Consider the following 23662-nt stretch of genomic DNA (forward strand, 5'->3'; position numbering starts at 1 on the left):
GCTAAGAAGAAATATTAATGAAACTAAGAATTGTTTAGCCTAGAAAACAGAGGCCCATGATGAAACTTGATACAGCCTTCAAACAAAAAAAGCTTGGGCTTACTTTCTGAGGGCTGAGCAAGGGGAAATGGGCTGGAAGAATCCAAGGAAAAGGGAAAATTTCTTCCTCCCTGTTGAGGATTGTTACAGACACTTAAGAGCCTTTATAAACAGAATAAACTCTTCTTATTTGAGTTTGGAGTCAGGGATTTGCCAAACATTGGCTCTGATGAAGGATTTCAGCATGAGAGTTACATGACCCTCTTGCATAGTGTCCTTATAAATCTTTGAGTATCTCCTGAACCTGCCCTGTGTCCCTGTACAATTCCAGGAGCCCTTTGTCTGTGGCCTTCCCTACTCCTTAGTCTTAGCATCTTCACAGGACTGTTCCAATGACCAATAGAAGTCTTACCTAAGCTCCTGAAGGCTTAATTAATTCTCATGTTCCTTGGCACTGAAGCCAAGTAGCCCCATGCCTAAGGCTATAAATCTGGCTTAGCATCCCTGGAAGGAAGCTTGAATTGTTGGCTGGTCCAAATCTGACCACAGTGCTTGAATCTCCTGTTTTATATCTACCTCTGCTTGCACACCTCCAATGATGGGAAGCTTCATTCATCCCAGTAAGAGATATAATACAATGAACATTGGACTAGAAATAAGGAGAGTTAGGTTTGAGTCCCAGCTCTTCCACTTAACTTGCTGTGTGATCTTTGGCAAGTCCCTTCACATTTCTGGAGCTGTTTCTTTATCAGTAAAACGGTTGTAGAGGAATCTCTTTGTTTTAGTTTGTTTGTTTAACTGCTATAACAAATAGCCCTAGAAAATTCAGTAGCTTAAAGGACAAGACATTTCTTTACTTCTTATGTAACATTCAGGGCAGGGGTTCCAGACTGGAGAGAGAGGGGGAACTTCACTCCATTCACAGACCCAGAGAGAACTGATGGCAGTTCTGCCAGTCTTAATACATGGCTTCCAAGGTCACTCTGCTGTTATAGCTCCCAAGTAAGCAGAAACATCATGGTAGTCTTTTTATGGTCCAGGCCTGGAAGTGGTATTAGTCTTTTTACCCACATGCTATTGGTCAGAATTCAGTCACATGGTCAAGCCAAACAGCTGAACAGGCTAAGAAATGTAGTGTAGCTGTGTGGTAGCTAGCTAGAAGTCTCCATCACAGACTTGATCTCTAAAGGCTCCCTGCCCCAGCTTTGAAGTTCTGGGTATACTTATGAACTAGACTCCTGGTTCTCACATTGCTTTGTTACAGGCACTTTGAAAATTGCCTAACCTCACTGACCATCAGGGACTAGCAGGCTGGCAGTGCAGACTAAGACAATGCCCCCAGTGAAAGGCCAGAGAAGATCTGAGATACCAGCCGCACCACCAGGTAACACATTAAACTAAGGTGTCTTTCTGCTTCTTTTCTCTGCAGCATGGGTAGGAGCCCTCTCAATGGGCATGATCTTCTTCTGTTCTCCCATTGTGAGTATATTCACTGATCGATTGGGCTGCCGAATCACAGCAACTGCAGGGGCTGCCGTCGCTTTCATTGGCCTCCATACCAGCTCCTTCACCAGGTAAGGCTAGGAGTTGCCGACCATTTGCCCAAGGCTGAGGGTTGGCTTCTTTCTGGACCTCAACTAGACACTCTTCTCACTGTAGAATCCCCCGTGGCCCTTTCCATGTAGGGTCCTCAAGACCCTGCTCCCAGGAATTATTGTCCAATGGGACTCATCTTGGTAGGGTCCCCAGGACACATTGGTAGGGAATATACCCAAAGAGGATCCAAGAGTTCCAAAGTGGTGGGAGGAGCCAAAGCTTGGGCATTCATACTGCTGGGCCCAAGTCAAGTTTTGGCCACTGAATGGCAATGGAACAATTCATGAGTACCATTCCCCTCTTTGGGCCTCAATTTTTATACTGTAACATGAGGAGATTAGATCAGGTCTTTTCAGGTGTCTTCCAGCTCTGCCATTCTATTTCCCTTCAATATGCCACACATCTCATGACCTCAACTGCCCTCCTGGAAATGAACTTCTGGAGTAAGCCCATGTGAACACCTACCATTACAGGATTCCTAAGGTAATCTTATGCTGAAAAAGAGGTCAGCTGAGCCCAAGGCTGTTTAACATTTCTGGTCCTTTTCCATTTCTGGATAGCAATGCATGGATGATTTGGAACAGATAAAGATTCATGTCTTGGGTGTGAGAAGGGATGTTTAGCAGCCTCCCTCACTGAGATACAGACCCAGCACCCAGCTACCCAACTAGGCCTAAGCTAGGTAAACTCAAAATCTGGTCCCATAGGTCCCACTGGCAGAAACTGGTAGTGTCAGGCAAGGAGCAGGCTACAAGTTCATTTTCTGCTTTCTTTCTGCCAGCTCTCCAGAAGCATGTCTGTAGGGGAGGAGAGAAGTAAAAACTCTCCACCACAGCCTGAGGAATATGGGATTCCTAAAGAACTCCAATGACTTTCTGCCAAAGACACTTTGGGAGTTATGGTACCTCCTACTTCCAATCTGCCTGGGCTGGTGTAAGAGAATGCCAGCCTGGAGACGTGGCTAGCTTATTAGAGACTTGCTTTCTGAGCTTGGCTCCCCAGAGAAGGACCATGGTTATGCTCTCCAGGCCTAAGGTTCCACTCACAGCAGAGGATGATAATTGTGTTCTGCTACAACTGGGCCTTGTGAGGTTGAGCCAGCTTTCTTTATGACTTGAGCATTTCCGGCTGCCCAGCCCACCCTCCAACAGAGCTTGGATCTGGCCTGCAATGGTTTCTTGGCTTGGTCCCATCCAACTGGGACAGAGGCAGGGAAAACCATATCCTGTCTGTAATCTGCTCAGTCTTCCCAGGGCAGCAGCTCCACACCCTTTCAGGACCCCTCTGGTGGTCGGCCTCATTTGCCCTCAGCAAGCTCGTGTCTGGCTCCTTGTGGGAAGGAGCTAGGCCTCAGAAGCGGCTCCAGTCTCAGAGCTACACATCAGAGGCCTGTTTTTTAAGGCCAAGCAGAGCAAAGTGTAAACAAATTAGCAACATACGGATCCCATTTTCCTTCCAATCCACATGAGCTCAGTTACAGGAGGGGAAGGAGCTCAGATGTGCTTTCTCCTGGCATTCTTCTTTAGGCACATTGGAGTAGGCATTCTGTTCTCCAGCCCCTAAGCTCCTCCCCCACCCCCTTTGCCCTTTCTGCAAGAACATCGTCAAAGCCAAGAAACTTTCTGGATGGCTTCACATCCAGTGGAAAAATGGTTCTGCTTGTGGCTAGAACTCCAAGTCATCTTTCCTGTTGCTTGAATCAGGGCTCTGAGTTCCTTTGGATGGTGTGAGGTGGGGCAAAGTTCAGGCAGGGGTGGGGAGGCCTTGGCAAGCCTGCTCAGGGGCCTCCTGCCTTTGGGCCCAGCTAGAAATAGATCCACCACACAGCTCCCTGAACTGAATCCCATGCTTTGCTCCCACTGGCCCCCTCCCTGAGGGTCTCCCTCAGACCTTCATAACTCCTCTCCCTTAGACAAGGCCCCCAGCCCAGGTCAATGCCAAATGGTACTTAGATTCTAATGGGAGGAAGCCCCAAGGAATCTGACAGAAGAGGAGCACTTGGCTTAGCTATGTGTTCTAAGTAGAGGCAACACTTTTGAAACCAAAGCCCTTGCTCATATCCAATGAATGCAAGCAGATAGAAAGAAATGATGATGATAGCTGTCTTGGAATCATGAGTACTAGCACCACTTCATCTCTGCAGCATAGGTCCAGTCCTTTAGTATGAGGACTGGATCTATCTATGGAGAGGAACTGCCCGACCGTGGAAAGTATTAGGTTATTACGTGGTCAGATAAGAAGTATTGCAAAATATGTGGAGGCATCAAAAAGAAAACAAAGTTTTTCACTAGTTTGTGCCAATATCATCTGAGGGCAAATGGCCAGCCAAGCTGACCTTCCCATGGCCTTTTCCCTTCTGATACTTTGCCTTCTGTTATAGAAGTTTATAGTCAAAGCAGGGCCTAAGGGTTTTAAGCCAGAGCGTCTCTTACTTGGCCAGGCCCACAACTTCTTTGAGTTTCCAGTTCCCATCAAGCAGCCAAGCTACTCTGGGAAGCTAGTCCATATCATGTCCAGCAACAGGAGCCAGGCTTTGGAAGTTATAGAAACTCCTTACTTTAGGATCCCCATGGAAATTATCTAGGGCCTGGAGTAAAGTGTCTTGGGACATCCAGACCATGGGCATGGTTGGAGAGGGGGTGTCTCTCAGAATACCATCAACCATTCTGTGAAATATTAAGGGCCCTGAGCATGAAGAAAGACACTGAAGAGTCCTATGGAGGGCCTCAACCTTCTAGAATCTTGGCTCCTTGCAGAACTTTCTTGTTACTTGGGATAAAGCTTTGGTTACCAGCCCAACCATGGTGTCTAGGTGAGCAGTAGGTGTAACTATTCTCTCTAAGGCACTGACTTACTCTTTGTAGCCCCTCATCCAGACTTTGCATAGGCTAGTTTTGGCTTTCTTTTGAACAGTACTCTCTGATGGGGTACTATGATTCAAACTAGAGTCACACAGACTTAGATTCAAGTCCAAGCTTTGCTGATCCCCAGTTATGCTACCTTGGGTAAATTACTTCTCTGAGCCTCTGTCTCCCCATCTACAAAGTGGGGATCAGAAGGTCCTATTCCTTGTCTATTCTGAGGGTCAGTAGTAACTGGGGCCATGGGTTAAGGGTGGGGGTATGCAGATCTCAGGAGGGTGAGGGGGGAAGGGCAGGTGGATTGCTGGTCAGGCTTCTGAGGATAGCTCTTGGTGTCTCTCCCACAGCTCACTAAGCCTGCGTTACTTCACCTACGGGATTCTCTTTGGTTGTGGCTGTTCCTTCGCCTTTCAGCCATCTCTCGTCATCCTGGGCCATTACTTCCAACGCCGTCTGGGTCTGGCCAATGGTGTGGTGTCTGCTGGGAGTAGCATCTTCTCCATATCCTTCCCCCTCCTCATCAAAACGCTGGGGGCTAAGATCAAGCTCGCCCAAACCTTCCAGGTGCTGAGTACCTTTATGTTTATTCTTACGCTGCTTTCACTCACCTACCGACCCCTCCTGCCCAGCTCGCAGGACACCCCAAGCAAGAGAGGTGTCCACACCCTGTGCCAACGCTTTCTGGCTCAGCTCAGGAAGTACTTCAACATGCGAGTGTTCCGCCAACGTACCTACCGCATCTGGGCCTTCGGGATCGCTGCTGCTGCCCTTGGCTACTTCGTTCCCTATGTACACTTGGTGAGGAATACTAGGGTGGGTCCACCCTACCTGACCCCAAGAAGTTGCCCTTAACTTGCCTGAAGTCCAGAGGGTAGGAGCAGAAGACATTGAAAGGGCAGACCTGGAACCTTTGGAGAAAGACAAAACAGTGGTTGGAGAGACCCAGAGTAGGAAAGAGCATGGGCTGAGGGAAGACCTCAATGGGAAATGGGGGAAGTTCCTCACGGGGAGGCCCATGCCTATGGTTTCCCCCACTGATAAATCTAGATGGATTTTCAGGAGAAGATAAGCATCACCGGGATACAGGAGGCTGCCTCAGATGACCCAGTGATAGGGTTTTCTTTTCTTTCTTTCTTTTTTTTATATTTATTTGGCAGTGCTGGGTCTTCGTTGCAGTGCCTTGTCTCTTCGTTGTGGCGTGTGGGCTTCTCTAGCTGCAGCACATGGGCTCAGTAGTCACAGCATGTTGGCTCAGTGGTTGCAGTGCTTGGGCTCTCTAGTTGCAGCATGCAGGCTCTAGAGCATACGGGCTCAGTAGTTGCAGCACGCTGGCTTAGTTGTGGTATGTAGGATCTTAGTTTCCCAGCCAGGGATCACCAGGCCCCTGCATTGGGAGCATGGAGTCTTAACCACTGACCACCAGGGAAGTCCCTCAATGATAGAGTTTTCTAAGAGTGTGTCTTATGGAATGCTAGTCTTTGGGGTCAAGTAATTTTGTTTAAGAAATAACACATACTAGATTTCTCTAGCTTCATAATGTGTAGCAATCTTTTAAAGGTACCAAAAATCCTGCTGTAAAGAAATCAATTAAGCTTTGTTTAACCACCATACACCCAACTTACATGGCCAAAGATTTGTTGGTTGTAGTCCAACTGTTATCTTCCACAGACCTTGTGTTTCTTAAAGCACACTTTTGGAATATTACCTGGAAGTTAGTGGTGACCTGCTGTTACCCTAGGCTGTCAGTTCTGGGTCAGGGAATGAGGAGATAATAGGGGAACCCTTGGACTTTTTTCAGTTGTTAAGGCTGTATTCTGTCCTGCCAAGGCTTGGAAGGGGCTTAGAGACACCCACTGCCCTCAGCTGTTGCTCAGAAACCCAGAATCCAGAGAGCCAAGGGATATGCAGCCTTTTAAGCTGTTAGAAACAGCCAGAGAGCTTGTTCTAGAGCTAAGGCTATAAAGGAGGGAGCTGCAAGAGAAGGAACTCTTGCCATGGTCCAGGGAAGTAAGCAGTAGAGGATTCTGGGTATGCCCACAATTAACCAGCCAGCTCTTCTTCTTCCTCTTATCCCGTGGGCCTGGTGCTATGCTTTTCAGATGAAGTATGTGGAAGAGGAATTCTTGGAAATCAAGCAGACCTGGGTGCTCTTGGTGTGTATTGGAGCTACCTCAGGCCTTGGGCGCCTTGTGTCAGGCCGTGTCAGTGACTCCATTCCTGGACTTAAGAAGATCTACTTGCAGGTGAGTGTGACCACCCTGTCTACTGTGGGGAAAACAGCCTGCCACAGATGCTAGGTTATCCAGCCTTTGGGATACAATGGTAGGATGTATAACTGCTGTGGCCTGAGCCCCAGCTCTGACACCAGCTTGCTATGTGACATGGGAAAGTCAATCAACTTCTCTAAGCCTCCGTTTCCCTTGCTTTCAAGTGAAGATCATCATCCTTGTTCTGCCTCCTTCATCAATATGGAGTGAGGATGTAGTGAAAGCTGTCAGTGTAAATAGAACCTCTAAGAACACTTTCAAAGAAAATGTTTATTAATAAAGGCTCTCCCATCTGAAAGAGGGAAACTGAAGCCAGGAGTTAGATGCTGCCCCCATTGAAGACTGAACTCATTGCTACCTTATACTGTCTTGGAGGGTCTTGAGCATCTGCAGTACTCTGTGGCCCAGTGTCTCTCTCCTCTAGGCCCAGACCCATCACTTCTTATACCTCCAGAGCTACTTGGCACCAAACACTGGCTCTCAAATGCCATCCTCTTGACGGACACAAAAAAATTGCCAGAAAAGGCCAGACCTCACTTGCCCTCTCTACACCTCACTTTCCTCTTTCGTGCAATGAGAATAATCCTTGCCTTTCCTATCTCGCCTTGCAGGTGAGGATCAAAAGGAATACAGGTGTGACCAGGCTTTGAGAAGTAAAAAGTGTTATAGCCATGCGAAGTTTTAATCCTTCTCACAGTGACACAGGTAGCCTCATATTGTGGGCAGTAGCCATGTGGATGCTCAAGAGGCCACTTTTTGTGTGACCTGGGCTCTGGTCTGGCTTGAATACAGACTACTGCTCAAGCTGTCTGTCTTTGTCTACTGGGCAACAATATTGTCTTTCTGACCTGGCTCATGCTTTTTGCTACAGCAGTTGGGTTTACCAGAAGGTGCCCAAGTGTGGAACCCTGTGAAGGGATAACAGCAGCCCCAGAAAACATGTGGGTCACAGTCCATCAGGAATGTGGTTGAGTTCTGACTATCCTGGAGAAGTCCTAAAAGAACTTCCAAGGGGCCCTGACTATACACACAGCAGGGATTTCTCTGTCTTCTGATAGCCCCAAGTGTTTTCCTAAATACCCTCGTATGTCTTGGATGAGGATATGATTAAGGTTTCCTGTTGTGTTTAACTTTGTGTTAGATTTGCAAGAGCTAGTGAATCTGCTTTGTCAGAGCTCAGGGTGCCATTATGGTCCATCCAGTCCATCCAGTCCATCTCCATCTCCACTGATGGAGAAACTGAGGGAAAGACTCAGACAGTCATGGCAGAGCTGAACTCCTATGTAGCACTCTTCTCATATTCCACTTTACACTAAGTGATGGATGGCAGAACCAAGTCCCAGACATAAGTGACTAGACCAAGGTCAAACCAAAAGGCTGTGATTGAGATAAACCAATTATAAAATTTTAAATTCCTGTGCCAATATCAGCAAGACCTTACCTGGGTGGCTTTTTGCATAGGACTGTGTGTGGCTTTCCCAGCCTCTTCCACATGGCACCCCTGTGGGTCTTCCCTGTCAATATCAGCAACTCCAAGATGCCAAAGAGTGCTGGAGATCAGGGTAAGCTAGTATTGGGCCAGGGCTTTATCTTGAGGAAAGGCAGAAGCCCTTGCCTAGCCATATAGCTCATTTCTCACTGTAGTCCCTAGGAGAAAGGTAGGGCCCAAGCAGTTTTTGCTTTGTATTGTGCAGAGGGAGTTCCAAGAGAGGCAGAGGCATTAGCTAGTCAGAAGAAGAACTAGGCTTATGGCCCAGTGCTTCTGCTGAACATTTCCCCTACCCACCCAACAATCTCTCCCCTTTTCCACTCTTACTTGACCCAGTTTTACCACTTAGAATAATATAAAATAATCTTGGAACTTTTTAGCTGAAACATATCTTCATCAACTTGTAGTCCAAATTCTCCATTTTACAAACTGAGGAACTGAGGCCCAGAGAGGGAAAGTGATTTGTTCAAACTCATTGTGCTGGTAAGTGTCTCAGGCTGAAAGCACAAAACAATGAATGAACTTCTCTCTCTTGAGCTACTCAAGATACTCCATCACAAGAATTTGCCTCCCTTTCTCCCTGGGTCAGATGCAGGAGTACTGGTCTGGGAGAGAAAAGGAGTATACGCAGCTTCAGGTTCTGAAGAGCCATCCACTAGACTTTGTGGTTCCTACTACTGACAAAGACAGGCACATGTGTCTGGTATCAAGGCCCTGGACAGTCTGTTGGTAAGGAAGTGGTGACAACCTGCAGGACAACCTCACTTTGGGCCAGTTCTTGAGGCCCGATTCTCAGTTCCAAGAGGGATTTTTAATTTCTGAACCTTGGCAAGGCCTTGTGGAGGATATTAAGAGGCAGCTAGATACAGTAGGTAGTAATTACAGCCAATTGAAATCAGTTAATGGGGTCCTTTGTATTATATAATGGTATTAACTCCTTAATTGCCATACCATTATGACTTGGTTGATAAGTGGGTCTGGTTTTATCTTACAGTTGTACATGAATCTCCTAGAGGAGAAACTGGGATATCTGGGTTCTTATTCCTAGATTCTGCCTAGCTATCCCAAAACATCTTAGGCAAAGTTCAAAAGTCCCTCAACAAAGAGATTTCCTCAGATGGCATGACCAGGACATTTCTTATCCTCTGCAAAATCCAACCAATTAGCCTAACAAACCCATTGGCAGCAACAACACAGAAAATCTTTAGTGCTTGAAACAGCCTTGACCCTCCTACCTGCCTTCCATGTGGTGATGTGGTGACTTACGCTTCCTGGATAAGTCAGCCTGCTTGTGTGAACTATTAGAAAATCCTGGATCCTGTCAAGGCCTTGGTTAACAGATCAGGCCTTAGCCCTGACCCTGGGACAACCTGGCTCTGCTGGCTACAGTGGGTGGAGCCCAGGTCTTCAGTCTGGCTCACGGACACAGGTTGCAGATGACTTTCATCAAAAGGCCAGCTGTGTGTCCAGTGGCCCTTATCTCTATTGAGAGGGAAAAACCAGCCTCTGGATAGGCAGCTTCTTTACTTCAGAGTCATTTTGCTCAGCCCAAAGAAAGCCCAGTGGCTAGTCAGTGCCCCCTGGACTGGCTTCAGGCACCCTAGACCTCTTCCTAGTGTCTTGGTTCTCCTTAGAGCCCCCTTTGTTGCCTTCGCAGGGTGCCCAGACAAGCCCAGAAGCCCCCAGAGCCATAATGTCTGAGTGTCTGAGATGGGTGGTGTGTCCCATGTCCTAAAGCCTAAGGAACCTGGGTGAACCTCCCAATGGCCTCCTTCGTACCAAGGTGTTTTCTAAAATCAGTCTCCCACAAAAATGGGGACTGGCTCCCTCCTCATTTCAGGAAGCTGTGCCTTCCATTCATGCTCCCATCTAATCATTATTCAATTATTCAAGTCATCCTCACTTCCTCCCCTTCCTCTTCCCATATCTAACATGGATCTGAAAATACCAGCATGGTCTGATCCCAGACCCTGTTGGCTGGGGCAGACAAACACAGGATCAGAAAGCAGCAACAGCAATTCCCTTTATCTCAGAATCCAATTAAAAGACAACTTCTTGAGGACAGGAGCAATGCCTCCTCTTTTAAAAGTCTTGACAGAATCAAAGTTAAATAGGGGCTCTCTTAAAATCTTTAAATCCTAAGTCCTTCTAAGCAGGACTTAGAAGGGGCCTAAGTAACTAGTCCACTGGGCTCTCTGTTGATATCCCCTTGCCCCATTTTACAGACGTAGAAACGAGGCCCTGAGAAAGGAGATGTGATTTACTATGTGGTCTTGGCAGGCAAGCACAACATGACCTCAGGCTGTTGCTCCTTTAGGTCATCTCCTTCCTGCTCCTGGGCCTGATGTCCATGATGATTCCCCTCTGCCGGGGCTTCGGGGGCCTCATCGTTGTCTGCCTCTTCTTGGGCCTGTGTGATGGCTTCTTCATCACCATCATGGCCCCCATCGCATTTGAGCTGGTGGGCCCAATGCAGGCCTCACAGGCCATTGGCTACCTCCTGGGCATGATGGCCCTGCCGATGATTGCCGGACCCCCCATTGCAGGTGAGGTTAATATTGCAGGGAGGGCATGAGTGGGGGAGTCCTGTCTTCCTTGGGACCTAGGTCTCCTAAGCACCTCTGCTTAAAGTCCCTTTTCTCCTTCTTTCCTATTTAAGCAGCCTCGTCAGAGTGCATGAAACCCCTTACCACCACTGGTGAAAGAGACTAAGGACAGTATATGTGCATGGATTCATTTGGGGGGGATGGGCTTTTCATGGCTGTATATCTGTTGCTGTGGGGTTTTATTGTAGACAGCATGGCTGATTCTGGGACAGTAGAGAGAGAAATGGGTTTGGCCTTCCTGACCATTCTATTGATCCAGAATCTTCTCTCTCTCTCTTTACAGGCAAGTAATTATTTGGAAGGTAGTTGAGCAGGAAGAGAAGAGAAAGTGGGCCCTGGTTTTATTAAGACTTAGAGATACCCCCTCCTCCTCTACCAGCTTCTGAACTGAGCCTGTAGAAAAGATTTGATTAAGAACACAACCCAGGACTGGACCAATGAGGCTCACTTCCTGCAGGCAACAGGCAAAGTGTTGGCTTGCTATCTTTCAGCACTCCCAATTTCTCTGTCCACTTCCAAGAAGGACATTGTTGGTACCCCAGAGAACTTAGGAAACAAGGAAAACTAATAAGAAGAGAACATCATTTCCTTTCTTTAGGATTTATTGCAAATATTGATTCATGGGCTAGAGTCTCCTAGGCTGGCCAACTGGGCTAGCTCAACAAGCATTCCTTGAATACCAATTCTGTGCAAGGTGTTGTGAGGGCAGTGGTCATGCTGTGTTACAGTGACAAAACCTTCTACTCAGGCCCTTGTTCAACAGCCACACTGTCCACTGGGGGAGGGGAGCCTCTACCCAACTCCTGATCCCAAAGGTGGATCCCAGAATCCATATCTCTTTCCATTTTGCTTACCTCCTAAGCAGCCTCAGGGCCTACTTGCCTTTCTTCGGTAGTGTTTCTGGGCTCATCCTCCCTATGAGGTGTCCCACATTAGCTTCTGGAGGTGAGCAGGGAAGGCCCTGTATCCCATGCCAAATACATTTACCGTATTGGCAACCTAGAGGAACCCAGAGGGGACAACCATATCTGTAACTAGAAGGAAGGATACACATACAGCCTCCTCTTAGGGCATATGGGCACTTCAAAGAAAGGGAAAATAGGAACTTGGCTGAATTGTTCCACAAGAACACTCTAGCCCAAGCTGGGGGTGGAAGTGTATATCACTGTGAACCGAAACAAGTCTTGGTCATCTTCTGTGGAGTTCTTTTAGAGTAGCTTCCCTCCTAACTCCATACCTTGGAGTGACTAGAAGTTAGCTGTAGCTTCATAAAAGTCAGAAATGGAGAAATTGAGAAGCTTCATTTGCTTCTTTCATAACCTCAAGAGCCTGCAACCCCAGTGCCTCAGAGAGGAGCAGCCTGTCTTTGTAATAGAGGTTTTGTTTCTTCCATCTAGGAGTGTTTAAACTGAGGGGGCTCTCGGGTCAAGGCAGTACAGGCCAAGAGTCTCTGGATAGGCATTGTGATGGCCCCTAGAAGAGGCAGAGAGCACCTTTGTACAAGAGGGCAAAGCTGGGCTTGACTTGTCTCTGTTGACTTTTCAGGCCTCCTCCGCAACTGTTTTGGGGACTATCATGTGGCCTTCTACTTTGCCGGTGTGCCCCCGATCGTCGGAGCTGTAATCCTCTTGTTTGTCCCTCTGATGCATCAAAGGATGTTCAAGAAAGAGCAAAGGGATTCCAGCAAGGATAAGATGTTGACCCCTGACCCAGACCCCAATGGAGAGCTGCTGCCAGGCTCCCCCACCCCTGAGGAACCAATCTAATGCCTCATATTTGCCATCGTGTGCTCCTCCCCAAACCTTTCCCTTCACCCTGCCCTGCTCAGCATTTACATTTTTGCCACCAGCACACTTGTTCCCAAACCTGCACATGCAGCATTTCAGCCACCTGACCATCCCCCTGGAACCAAAGCTCCAGGTGTTCCAAACTCATTAACCAAATTCTCCCTGTGAATGCCTTTAAACTTGCCAGGGTCCTCTCCTCCCAGGATCTAGGAAAGCTTGGGATCACCCCCTCGCCTTTGGACCCTCTCCATATACTTTCTAACTCTTGGGGGAGGAGGAGGATGGGAACTCCTGGCCCAGCTTGTTAGTCACCCACTAAAAGCAACTGCCAAAGGTGCTACTGTGTCCCCAGGAGCCTGGTGGGAAGATCCAAGCCTGTGTGCTGAGGAGTTCCTTGCCATCTGTCCTTAGGAACCATCGGGGGGTGCAAGGGAAAGGGCATAGAGGTAAAATGAGATGAGGAGCCTTGTTTAGCCTCAGAGTCTCTGAGGGCTATGGCTTCCCAAGAGGTATGGGTGACATCATTTTACAAGTGTACAGAGAGTCTCCCCATCATATGGTTGGTTAACAGTCTGCTTTCTTCTTTCCTTCCTCCTTTTTTTCCTCTACTGCCTCTTCTCCCCCTCTATTTCTTTTTATGACTGTCATATAGACTCGTGGGTGCTTGAAGAAAGGAGGGACCCAGAGCTTGGGCCAATCAGCCTCACCTTGGCCCAGCCCGCCCCTAACACTAGCATCAATTCCACTTATCTCAGGCTGAGCCACATCTCATTTTTTGGCTCAAGCTGCTATAATCCTATAGTGGAATAATAGAATATCACATAGGAAAGGGACCTTAAACACCGTTAAATTCCACTCACTGATTTTTTACAGATTTTCCAGGACAATGCATTAACCTGCAGGCTGTCCCAGCTCCCAATCCTTATATCCACCTGTCAAAATGTGAAGAAATTCCTTTCATTCTCAGCAGGCAGAGGAAGACTGATGACAGGGGGAATGGCATGGTGGGGGGAGGAGCAATAGTTATGGACCTGGGGAAGGACCAACTCCATCTCTCATTATTCATGACGGGTCAACATTTCCACCTGGGCCAGGCCAGAAAAGGAACTGTTTGAGGGAAAATCCCATTCCCAACCTGGATCCCCCAAAGGTAGAGGCAGCAGCTGCACATAGGGTTGGAAAACTTCTAGGAAGAGGAAACCATCCTAGCCTTTATTACCTAATGTGTCCCTCATGCTGGGCATCCTGGACCACTCTACTTAGTGGGCATTAAAGGTGCCAGGAAGGGTAGACTCTGGACCATCTTCATCCCTCTGAAGTAGGTACCAGATGTTTCCCTATGCCTAAGCTCTGGGAAGCACTCTTGCTGAAGATCATTTCCAGCCACGCCGTGTCCGGCCATCACAACTCACCTTATTAGGAGCTCAGCCTCTCTCACTCAGCCTCTTTGTATTTCTCCCTATTCTGTGTCTTTTTCTGCTGTGTTCCTATTACCCTAACCTTTCATCATCTTCTTACCAGGCATCCCTGGCTGTCACCTAGAGCTAACAGTGACTTGCCACCCCGAGCCAGGGCCATCCCAGGGCCAGGAGGATGAGATCGCCCCTGAGGAGCTCCAAAGAAGACAGTGGTCCCCACCCATGAGTTTTTCCGTTACGAACAGGCAGCTGGGGCATGGTTGGCCTCTGATGGATTCATTCAAGGCCAAAGTCTGAAGCCCCCTCCCTTGGTCCCAGTCCAGCTCTTATCAATTCCCCAAAGGAAAACCCACTGGTTCTTGGCTCTGTGAATAGGAAGGGGCCTGCCTAATTATGATCCTGTTATCCCAAACAGCAGTGGAACAGGAGGAGCTGGGCCCCAGGAGCTCTTTAAGTCCCAGAAGAGGCCATTGAAAATGTTGGAGCAACAAAGCCCCTGCTTCCATTGCTCCCTGCCCACTCCCACCAAGTCACCTGAGGGCAGTTCTGCAGGGCCTCCTTTGTTGCTTATGGTATGGATAGCTCTTAAGAATCAGGGTGCTACCCACTTCTCTCCAGATGAAGGAAAGACATTCACAGGTCCCAAATCTGCCCTATCAGGTGTCACATAACGTGGCAAGGTGTCAGTTTACTTCTTCCACACATGTACACGTGCATGTGTGTGCTTGTGCACTTTTGGAGAGAACGTTGGTTGGCAAAAGCAGCACAGTATTAATATTTAGGGTAAGATGCAGCCTCTTATGCACCACAGTTAAATCAAGGAGAACGAACAAAATTTGGGAGCTTGAGATCTGGGACATTTAAATCCTCAGAAGGTTTGGAACAAAATAAACAGATCTAAAAATCCAGCTTTGGTGTGTTATGTTGCCTACATGGGTGAAATAGTCTTAAAAATCCAGCCTTGGTGTGTATGTTGCCTACATGGGTGAAATAGTCTTAACCTGGTTAACAGCAGGAAGTTTAGTTTCAGAACTGAAATCTCATTTCAAATCAAATTTATGCCAGGGTCTGTACTCCTTTTCTTCTCCCTTGTAATTGATGGGGGAACTTGAATGGGCTAGTATAGCCGGGTTATACAGCCAGGCAGCAGCCTGGAATTGAGGGTGATACAGAAGAGAGACCTATAACAATGACAAAGCTGGGAGTAACCTTAGAGTCTCCCTTGTCCATACTCTGCTTGAATTTAAGTGAGGACACTGAGGCCTGTATATAAGGCACTGCAGCAGGCTCACACAGTTTGTCAGTGACAGAGCAGGCTGAAACCTTGAACTCAGGTCGACTTCCAGTCCAGTCCAAACTCCTCATTTTGCAGATGAAGAAACCAACACAAGCAGGGGAACATGACTTGCACACTTCATTCAACAACTATATAGTGAGCCCATTTCCAAAAGGGTGTTGGCAGAACCAGCTCCAAGCAAAAAGAAATCTGAGCCATGTCTGAATTTTAGCATAGCCCATCTTTTCACAATTACTCTCACTCCCAACCAACACATACTTCTGGGGTTCTCTCTTTTCAAGCACTCCAGACCACGTGGCCTTGGCCATGGACAGCTGGTCCCACCTACTGCCCTTCCACCCTCAGCAACCCAAAAGGTACAAATAAAGTCCATCTCCCTATGGCCATACACTGAACAGGAGAGGGGTGGAGGAGACTGGTTTCCTTTGCAAGAGGGTGGTTTACCACCCAGCTCTTGGCTATTGTTTCTCCCCTGACTCAGTGCAGACATCCTCAAGCTGCCAGCCTCCTCATCTCTTTCCACTGAGACTAATTACTCTGTCCTGCTGCCTGGCCCCAGGCTCTCCCACCCAAGGTCTGCTGCCCCCTCAGTCACTCCCCCAGTAGCCCCAAGGCCCTAGTCTGTGTTTGGTCACTCAGGATCATTAGATTTCAAAGCTGTGGAATCCCATAATTTTTATGAGCATATGCTCTCCCCCAGGGCCTTTTCATGTCTGAAGAGGCAGCCAGCAGTTCCCTGCCACTTCACAGCAGCAGAGCAGGCCAGCTGACAGGAATTACAGGTGCCCCCAGTAAATCCCTGGTATCTGACAGCTGGTGCTTAGATAGGGTGGGTGCTGGTTTGAACCAGAGCCTTTGAAGCAAGTTCTGAATTCTAATAAGCTGAAATGTAGAGGAGACTCCAGAGGCACAAGGAAAGGGATTAGATATGCAACTCCTGCAGGGGTTGAGGAGGCTTTACTTTAGAAGGTCTTTCAAATCCTGCCTTTCAGCTCTCTCTAGTGGTCACCAGAAACAAAGTTCCATGCCTGGTTTTCAAGTCATTTCAGCAATATTTTCTAGGGACCTGCTCTGTGTCGGGCACTTTGCTAGAACCCAGGGATTTCAGAAATGAAAGGAACAGAGGTGGAGAAGACAAAGAGAAGAAACACAAGAAGGAATATGAACTGTCTTCTTTCCAAGATACCTTTTCTTCTTCTGGACCCCAGCGGCCCGTAGCTTACGGACCTTAAAGCCTTTGAGGCAGGACAGGGGCCACCACGCCCCTTCCGGGATGGAGGCCTCAGCATTTCCCCCCTCCCTATCGCCCTGCTACTGGCCTACCCCGGCCACAGCCTCCCGGAAGAGCTAGGCGCTCTTCAGCGTTGGTTTCCTGCTGAGCTGGAGCGAGATAAAATTAGCCCATTGCTCACGACTAACAAGTGTCAACCCATGTCCAGTTAGGGGGAGGGAAGGTAACCCATGGGCTCTCCTGCTGGGCCAGTCAACATGGGGACTAACAGCACCGGTACAGCGCCCCCGGCCCAGGGCATACTCGTTCACCCTGCTCTACCCGCTCCAGGGATGGGGAACTAGAAAGGGGCGGGGCTACAGCTACCCTCCTTTCCCACCACACACCCACCCTACACAGCCCTCGCAACTACTGGGCCCTGGGATCCGGGGATGTGGTTGCTAACCGGTACCGTTTCCCACTATATCCCCATGTCCACCCCACACTTGGGGAATGCCTAGGGATGGAGATGGGTCTGGGGGCCCCCAGTGGCCCTGGCTGCTCTCCTGGTCCTGCCGCTGGCTTCCGGTCACTTTAAGCAGAGTGGTGGGCGGTTCCTGCCCCTCCGGGGCTCTCCATCCATTTCCCCGCCTGGGAGGGGTAAGAACCCTGGAGACGCGCCAACTGAGACTCATCTGCCCCTGCTACTCGAACGGGAATCACGCCCACCCAGAACAAGCAAACCTTCCCTCCCAGGGGAAGTGAGTGGGAAGGAAGGCGGGAGGGCGCAGCTTCGGGCCCTGCCAACTGTCTGGGGAGCCAGATGGATAGACAGCAGCTGCGCGTGTCCTGAGCTCAGCTCCTCCTCAATCCCCCACCCCCACTACCCTGCCCGGGCCACCGCCACCAGGGATTGCAGCATCGCCGCCCCCATCGAGCGTTGGGTCCAGAGCTCTGGAGGTGATTCGGGCTGCGCAGTCCAACAACCCCCTCCCACCAGCGGCCCCCTACCAGATCTGTCCCCGAGGTCCCGAGGGCGGGGTCGACCTGCAACTACCAAGGACCTAAGTGATTCCAGGCAGGAGGCCTGCCAGGATGAGGGGGTTAGGAGCGAGAACCGCCTCCAGGAAACGCTCCGCTCTGGTCCTGAGCAGCCATCCTCCTCACCCTCCTCTCCATCCTCCAACCCCGGGCCGGCTGTCCCCATAAAATCTGTCCCAGAACTCCCGGGGGCAGCCATGCTTGCTGGTGGGAGCTCTCAGCTCAGGCCTGCTCTCCCACTACAAGGTCCCCAGATCCTACCCGAGGTGAAGGTGAGCCCCCACCAGCTGCCCTATGTTCACAGAGGTGAACTAGTGGGATTTCCTAGGCTTGAGAACCCTCCTCCAAACCTGGACAGAGCCCCAGGAATGGACCAGATTAACTCTAAGACCTGCCCTCCTCAATTTGCTCCCCACTGAACACTCTTCCACCCCACTCTCCATCAACCTGCTTCCTTCAGCCACTTGCCTAAGTGGTGGCGTAGGAGGGAGCCAGGGTAACCACCTCCACTGCCCTCCCGCACTCATCCACATACATCCTTCCTCCCACAAGGTGGAGTCTTCTGAGCATCCCAGCCTTGCAGATCCTTCTGCCTTAAAGCCTGCAAAGGCCAGAGTTTCCTCCTGTCAGTCCAAGACCTTCAAGCTACCTTGCCTCCTCATTTGCCTCCCCTCCCCCATACACGTGCACAGACACGCTCCCGTCATCCTTCAGCTCCAAGAACACAAGGGCCTTCCCCCAGCATATCTGGACACAGAGACCCCCTTCAATGATAACAGGACACCTTCATCTGTGGGGGAGGGGGGCGCTCAATTTACAGTTCATAGGTGCTCACATATCTCTCATCATGCTTGACCCTCTCCCCAACCCTGGAAGGCAGCTGCTCCTGTGCCTATTTTACAGATAGGGAAAGTAAGCCCCAGAGGGGAACTGAATGCCAGTTTTCAAACTCCTTCTCCAAGGCTGTTTCCACCCCACCTCACAGAAAGTAGGGAAGTAAGCGAATCTCTCTTTTCCCTTGACTTCTCAGAAAGCCTGCTTGCTCCTCCTGGAGATAGTACCTGCGGTTCCCCAGGCCCAGCCAAGGAAGTGAGTGGTGGGTAGTGAGTGGGTAGTGAGTGGCACCACAGCCCCAAGATGGAGGCATGGAAAGGAGAAAAAGCTGAGCCAGAGTCCTTGTGCACCCCCTACCCACCCACCCCAGCCTCTCTCTTGGAGGGAATGGGACAGGGAGGGGAATGTGGAAGAGGAATTAGGAGTCTCTGATCTGCCTTTCCCTGGGGGTATACAACACTGTCTTCTGGGTTCCTCTCTGCCTCAAAATGGGTATAAAACTCCAAACTGAGCTCTCCTATGCCTTACTCCCTCAGTCCTTCTCTTATTATTCAATAAAACTATCATCACTGAGGGCTAATTTCCAGGGCCTTGCTAACTGCCCATAGATCCCCCAAAGGACACTTTGTCTGGTCTATTTATGAGGGGAGAGGATGTGAGGAACAGTTCCTGGGAGGCCTTGCTTTCTTGGGAAAGGATTCGTGTGTCTAAGTGGTCAACACAGCTAGCTCAGAGGCTCCCTCTCATCTAGACTTCTAGCACTTTGCCAAGCTACGGAAAGGGGATTCAGTGGGGAGGGGGGAGTAGCAAATATCATGCAATTAAGGGTAGGGGAGTTCCCAAGATAGCACCTGGCGAAAGGAAAAGTGGAGAACATGCCTAAACCCCTAACCACACACCTCACTGAGGTGGACTTGTCCTGTATATGCCTCTCAGCAACTGTGGCCATTACCCTCCTCCTCATCTACCCTGCCCCCAGCTGAGAGATTCCCTATATCTGCAGGGGAGCTTGTTGTCATCTAGCAGCCCCCACCCTTCAGTACCACATTTTTTGGTGGGCTCTAAATTCCCAGATCCCAGTAAATCTTAGCCTAAGCCTTTCCTTCAGGGCAAATAGCTTCAAGCATCCAAGCCAGGTCCCTCCAAGGTTAGGACTCACCTGTCAACCACAGTGGCTGGGCCCGGAAAGCAGGAAGAGGCAAGTTTCAAGAAAAGTCAAGTTCTAGGCAAAGCTAGTTCCAGTTCAGTAGCTGTGTACATAGTTGTAACTAGTGAACTTCAGGAGCACTTTAAACATTATAATGATAGAACACAGGGGCTACAAAGAAACTTACCTTAATTCAGTTTTTCTGGTTAACTAAGTACTTTCTTCACAATCCTTGGTCAACACAGTTAAGGGCTGTTCTCTACCAGGAGGAAATCAAAGGCCCAAAGGAGGTCAGAGGTGAAATGGTGGACAGCTTCAGATCCAGTAATTTTCATACTGTACTCTGTGACTCTTTGGGGGATTCACAGAGGTACCTCAAAGACCGCTAAAATTTCCGGGACTGGTTTTCCTTATTCCTCCAATGAAGAACAGTTTAATGCTGGGTATTATATATAAAACAAACCTAAGGTGACTCTGAAAGTTGGAGAGAAGAAGGCAGACCAGGTAGGAGTGAAGACCTGAGGCAGAACCTGAGGAGTGATTCACTTGAGGTGAGTGCTGTAGGTTTCCTTTTTGCCTTACATATCCCAGACTTGGTGATGGAGAAGCCAGAAACCCAGAAATGGCAATGGGCACTGACATAAAAAGCCCAAGGAAATTTTTTTCTCTCTATTCAAAGAATCAGGAAAGGGACAGTCTAGAAAGACAGAAAACTTTTACACAATTACAGTTCTACTCCAGTCAAACACCATGGACAAATTGTGGCCCCACCCCCACCCCAAGCAGCAAAGGCAAAGTGGAGAGCCTAGATTCCACCTTCATCATGCTATAACAAAGCACCTTTCCCCACCATCACCATGGTGGTGTCACAGAAAGCCAAATATGGAGCCCAGAGTTTCATCCCAGCCATGCAGAAAAATGTAGGAAATAGTAATGAGGCATCCCAGTTCCTTGCATCCCTGTGGGTATCAGAGGAAGCCTAGTGGGTACCTGAACTCCAACCCCTGCAAAGCAGTAATGAGGAGCCCCTCAACACCTGGGTGTCAATGAAGGCCCAGTGGGAATCCCAGACTTCTACCTCAACTTGACAGCAATGAGGTAGTGCACACTTTCTCTCAGTGGCACACTGTTAGAGGAGGCCTGCTGAAACTACAACAAAGATCTAATATTCATGTCATCAGAGTCCCAGAAAGAGAGGAGAAAGTAAGTTGGGCTGGAAAAGTATTCAAAGTCATTATTTAATGGCAGAAAACTCCTCAAACTGGGTAAAAGACATATTCTTGTATGTTCAAAAAACTGAGCAAAACCCAAACAGGAGGAACTCAAAGAAATCTATGCAAAAACACATCATGTCAAATGTGAAAACTAAACACAAACAAACAAAGATCTTGAAAGCAGTGAGAGAAAAATGACACCTTACTTATAGGAGAAAAAACAATTAGAACGACTGTAGATTTCTCATCAGAAACCATGGACGAGAGCTAGAAGAAATCGTTAAGTTTTTCAAGTACTAAAAGAAAAGAACTATCAACCCAGAATTGTATATCCAGCAAAAAATCCTTGAGGAATTAAGAGGAAATCAAGACATTCTCAGATGACAGAGAACTAAGAAAATTTGTTACCAGCAGAATTACCCTAAAAGAATGGCTAAAGGAAGCTCTTCCAACAGAAAAGTGACAAAAGAAGAAATCTTGAAATGTCAGGAAGGAAGAAAGTACAATGAAAAGAGCAAAAATACAACAGGTTTTTCTTATCATCTTGAGCTTTCTAAATTATGTTTAACAATTGAAGCAAAAACTATAACAATATCTGATGTAGCTCTCAATGTATGTAGAGAAACTAAGACAATACTATAAATGGGGGATGGTGAAAAGACAAAAAAGGAGGTAAGGTTTCTACACTTCACTAAAGCTGGTAAAATACTGACTCTGATAGACTGTGATAAGTTATGTACATATAATGTAATACTTAGATCAACCACTAAAGAAGCCAAGCAAATAGATACCCTCGAAAATCAAATAGAATTCTAACCCACAGGAAGGCAGGAATAAAATTCATAAATGAAAGACAGAGGGAACAAACAGAAAACAAACAATAAATGTCAGAACTAGACCATAATATATCAATAATTACATTAAGTATAAATGGTGTAAATACATCAACTATAGAGATTTGCAGAGTGGACTTTTTTTGAAAGAAATATGGTTATTTAATAAACCTAATAATTAACCCTAAATACTTAAACTTTCCTGGTCATCTACTTCATCCTACATTCCTTTTAAAATTTATTTTTATTGGAGTATAGTTGCTTTGCAATGTTGTGTTAGTTTCTACTGTACAGCAACGTGAATCAGCTATACGTACACATATACCCCCACTTTTTTGGACTTCCTTCCCATCTAGGTCACCGTAGAGAACTGAGTAGAGTTCCCTGTGTTATACAGTAAGTTCTCATTAGTTATCTATTTTATACATAGTATCAATAGTGTATATATGTCAATCCCCATCTCCCAATTCATCCTACCCCTGCTTCCCCCTTGGAATCCATACATTGGTTTTCTACATATGTGTCTCTACTTCTGTTTTACAAATAAGATCAACTATACCATTTTTTTAGATTCCATATATATGCGTTAATATATGATATTTGTTTTTCTCTTTCTGACTTACTTCACTCTGTATGACACTTTATAGGTCGATACACGTCTCTACAAATGACTCAATTATTTTCCATTTTATGGCTGAGTAATATTCCATTGTATATATGTACCATATCTTCTTTATCCATTGCTCTGTTGTTGGACATTTAGGTTGCTTCCATATCCTGGCTACTGTAAATAGCACTGCAATGAACATTGGGGTGCATGTATCTTTTTGAATTACGGTTTTTGTTGGGTATATGCCCAGTAGTGGGATTGCCAGGTCATATGACAGTTCTAATTTTAGTTTTTTAAGGAACCTCCATACTGTTCTCCATAGTGGTTGTATCAACTTACATTCCCACCAACAGTGCAGGAAGGCTCCCTTTTCTCCATACCCTCTCTAGCATTTATTGTTTGTAGAGTTTTTGATGATGACCATTCTGATTGGTGTGAGGTGATACCTCACTGTAGTTTTGCTTTTCATTTCTCTAATAATTAGTGATGTTGAACATCTTTTCATGAGCCTCTTGGCCATCTGTATGTCTCTTTGGAAAAATGTCTATTTAGGTCTTCGGCCCATTTTTGGATTGGGTTGTTTGTTTTTTTGCAATTGAGCTGCATGAGCTGCTTGTATATTTTGGAGATTAATCCTTTGTCAGTTGCTTTATTTACAAATATTTTCTCCCATTCTGAGGGTTGTCTTTTCATCTTGTTTATGGTTTCATTTGCTGTGCAAAAGCTTTTAAGTTTAATTAGGTGTCATTTGTTTACCTTTGTTTTTAATCTCATTATTCTAGGAGGTAGGTCAAAAAAGATCTTGCTGCAATTTATGTCAAAGAGTGTTCTGCCTATGTTTTCTTCTAAGAGTTTTATTGTGTCTGGCTTTACATTTAGGTGTTTAATCCATTTTGAGTTTATTTTTGTGTATGGTGTTAGGGAGTGTTCTAATTTCATTCTTTTACATGTAGTTGTCCACTTTTCCCAGCACTACTTATTAAATAGGCTGTCTTTTCTCCATTGCATATTCTTGCCTCCTGTGTCATAGATTAGGTGACCAGAGGTGAGTGGGTTTATCACTGGGCTTTCTATCCTGTTCCATTGATCTGTATTTCTATTTTTGTACCAGTACCATACTGGTTTGATGACTGTAGCTTTGTAGTATAGTCTGAAGTCAGGGAGCCTGATTCCTCCAGCTCCATTTTTCTTTCTCAAGATCACTTTGGCTACTCATGGTCTTTTGAGTTTCTATACAAATTGTAAAATTTTTTGTTCTAGTTCTGTGAAAAATGCTACTGGTAATTTGATAGGGATTGCATTGAATCTGTAGCTTGCTTTGGGTAGTATAGTCATTTTCAAAATATTGATTTTTCCAATCCAGGAAAATGGTATATCTCTCCATCTGTTTGTGTCATCTTTGATATTCTTCAT

At 47.2% G+C, this 23662-nt stretch overlaps 1 protein-coding gene across 1 annotated transcript; it reads left to right on the forward strand.

The window, feature by feature from the left end:
- Window positions 1-1458: 1458 nt before the first annotated feature.
- SLC16A2 (solute carrier family 16 member 2) lies at window positions 1459-14971 on the forward strand. The gene is made up of 5 exons (XM_029240781.1): window positions 1459-1613; window positions 4844-5294; window positions 6596-6739; window positions 10570-10798; window positions 12404-14971. The coding sequence occupies exons 1-5, from the start codon at window positions 1489-1491 to the stop codon at window positions 12622-12624; spliced, it is 1170 nt and encodes a 389-aa protein (XP_029096614.1). The 5' UTR covers window positions 1459-1488; the 3' UTR covers window positions 12625-14971.
- Window positions 14972-23662: the final 8691 nt, after the last annotated feature.

This window comes from Monodon monoceros, unplaced genomic scaffold, assembly GCF_005190385.1.
Source record: "Monodon monoceros isolate NGI ecotype Baffin Bay Population unplaced genomic scaffold, NGI_Narwhal_1 Super_Scaffold_22, whole genome shotgun sequence".
NCBI classification, from domain to species: domain Eukaryota; kingdom Metazoa; phylum Chordata; class Mammalia; order Artiodactyla; family Monodontidae; genus Monodon; species Monodon monoceros.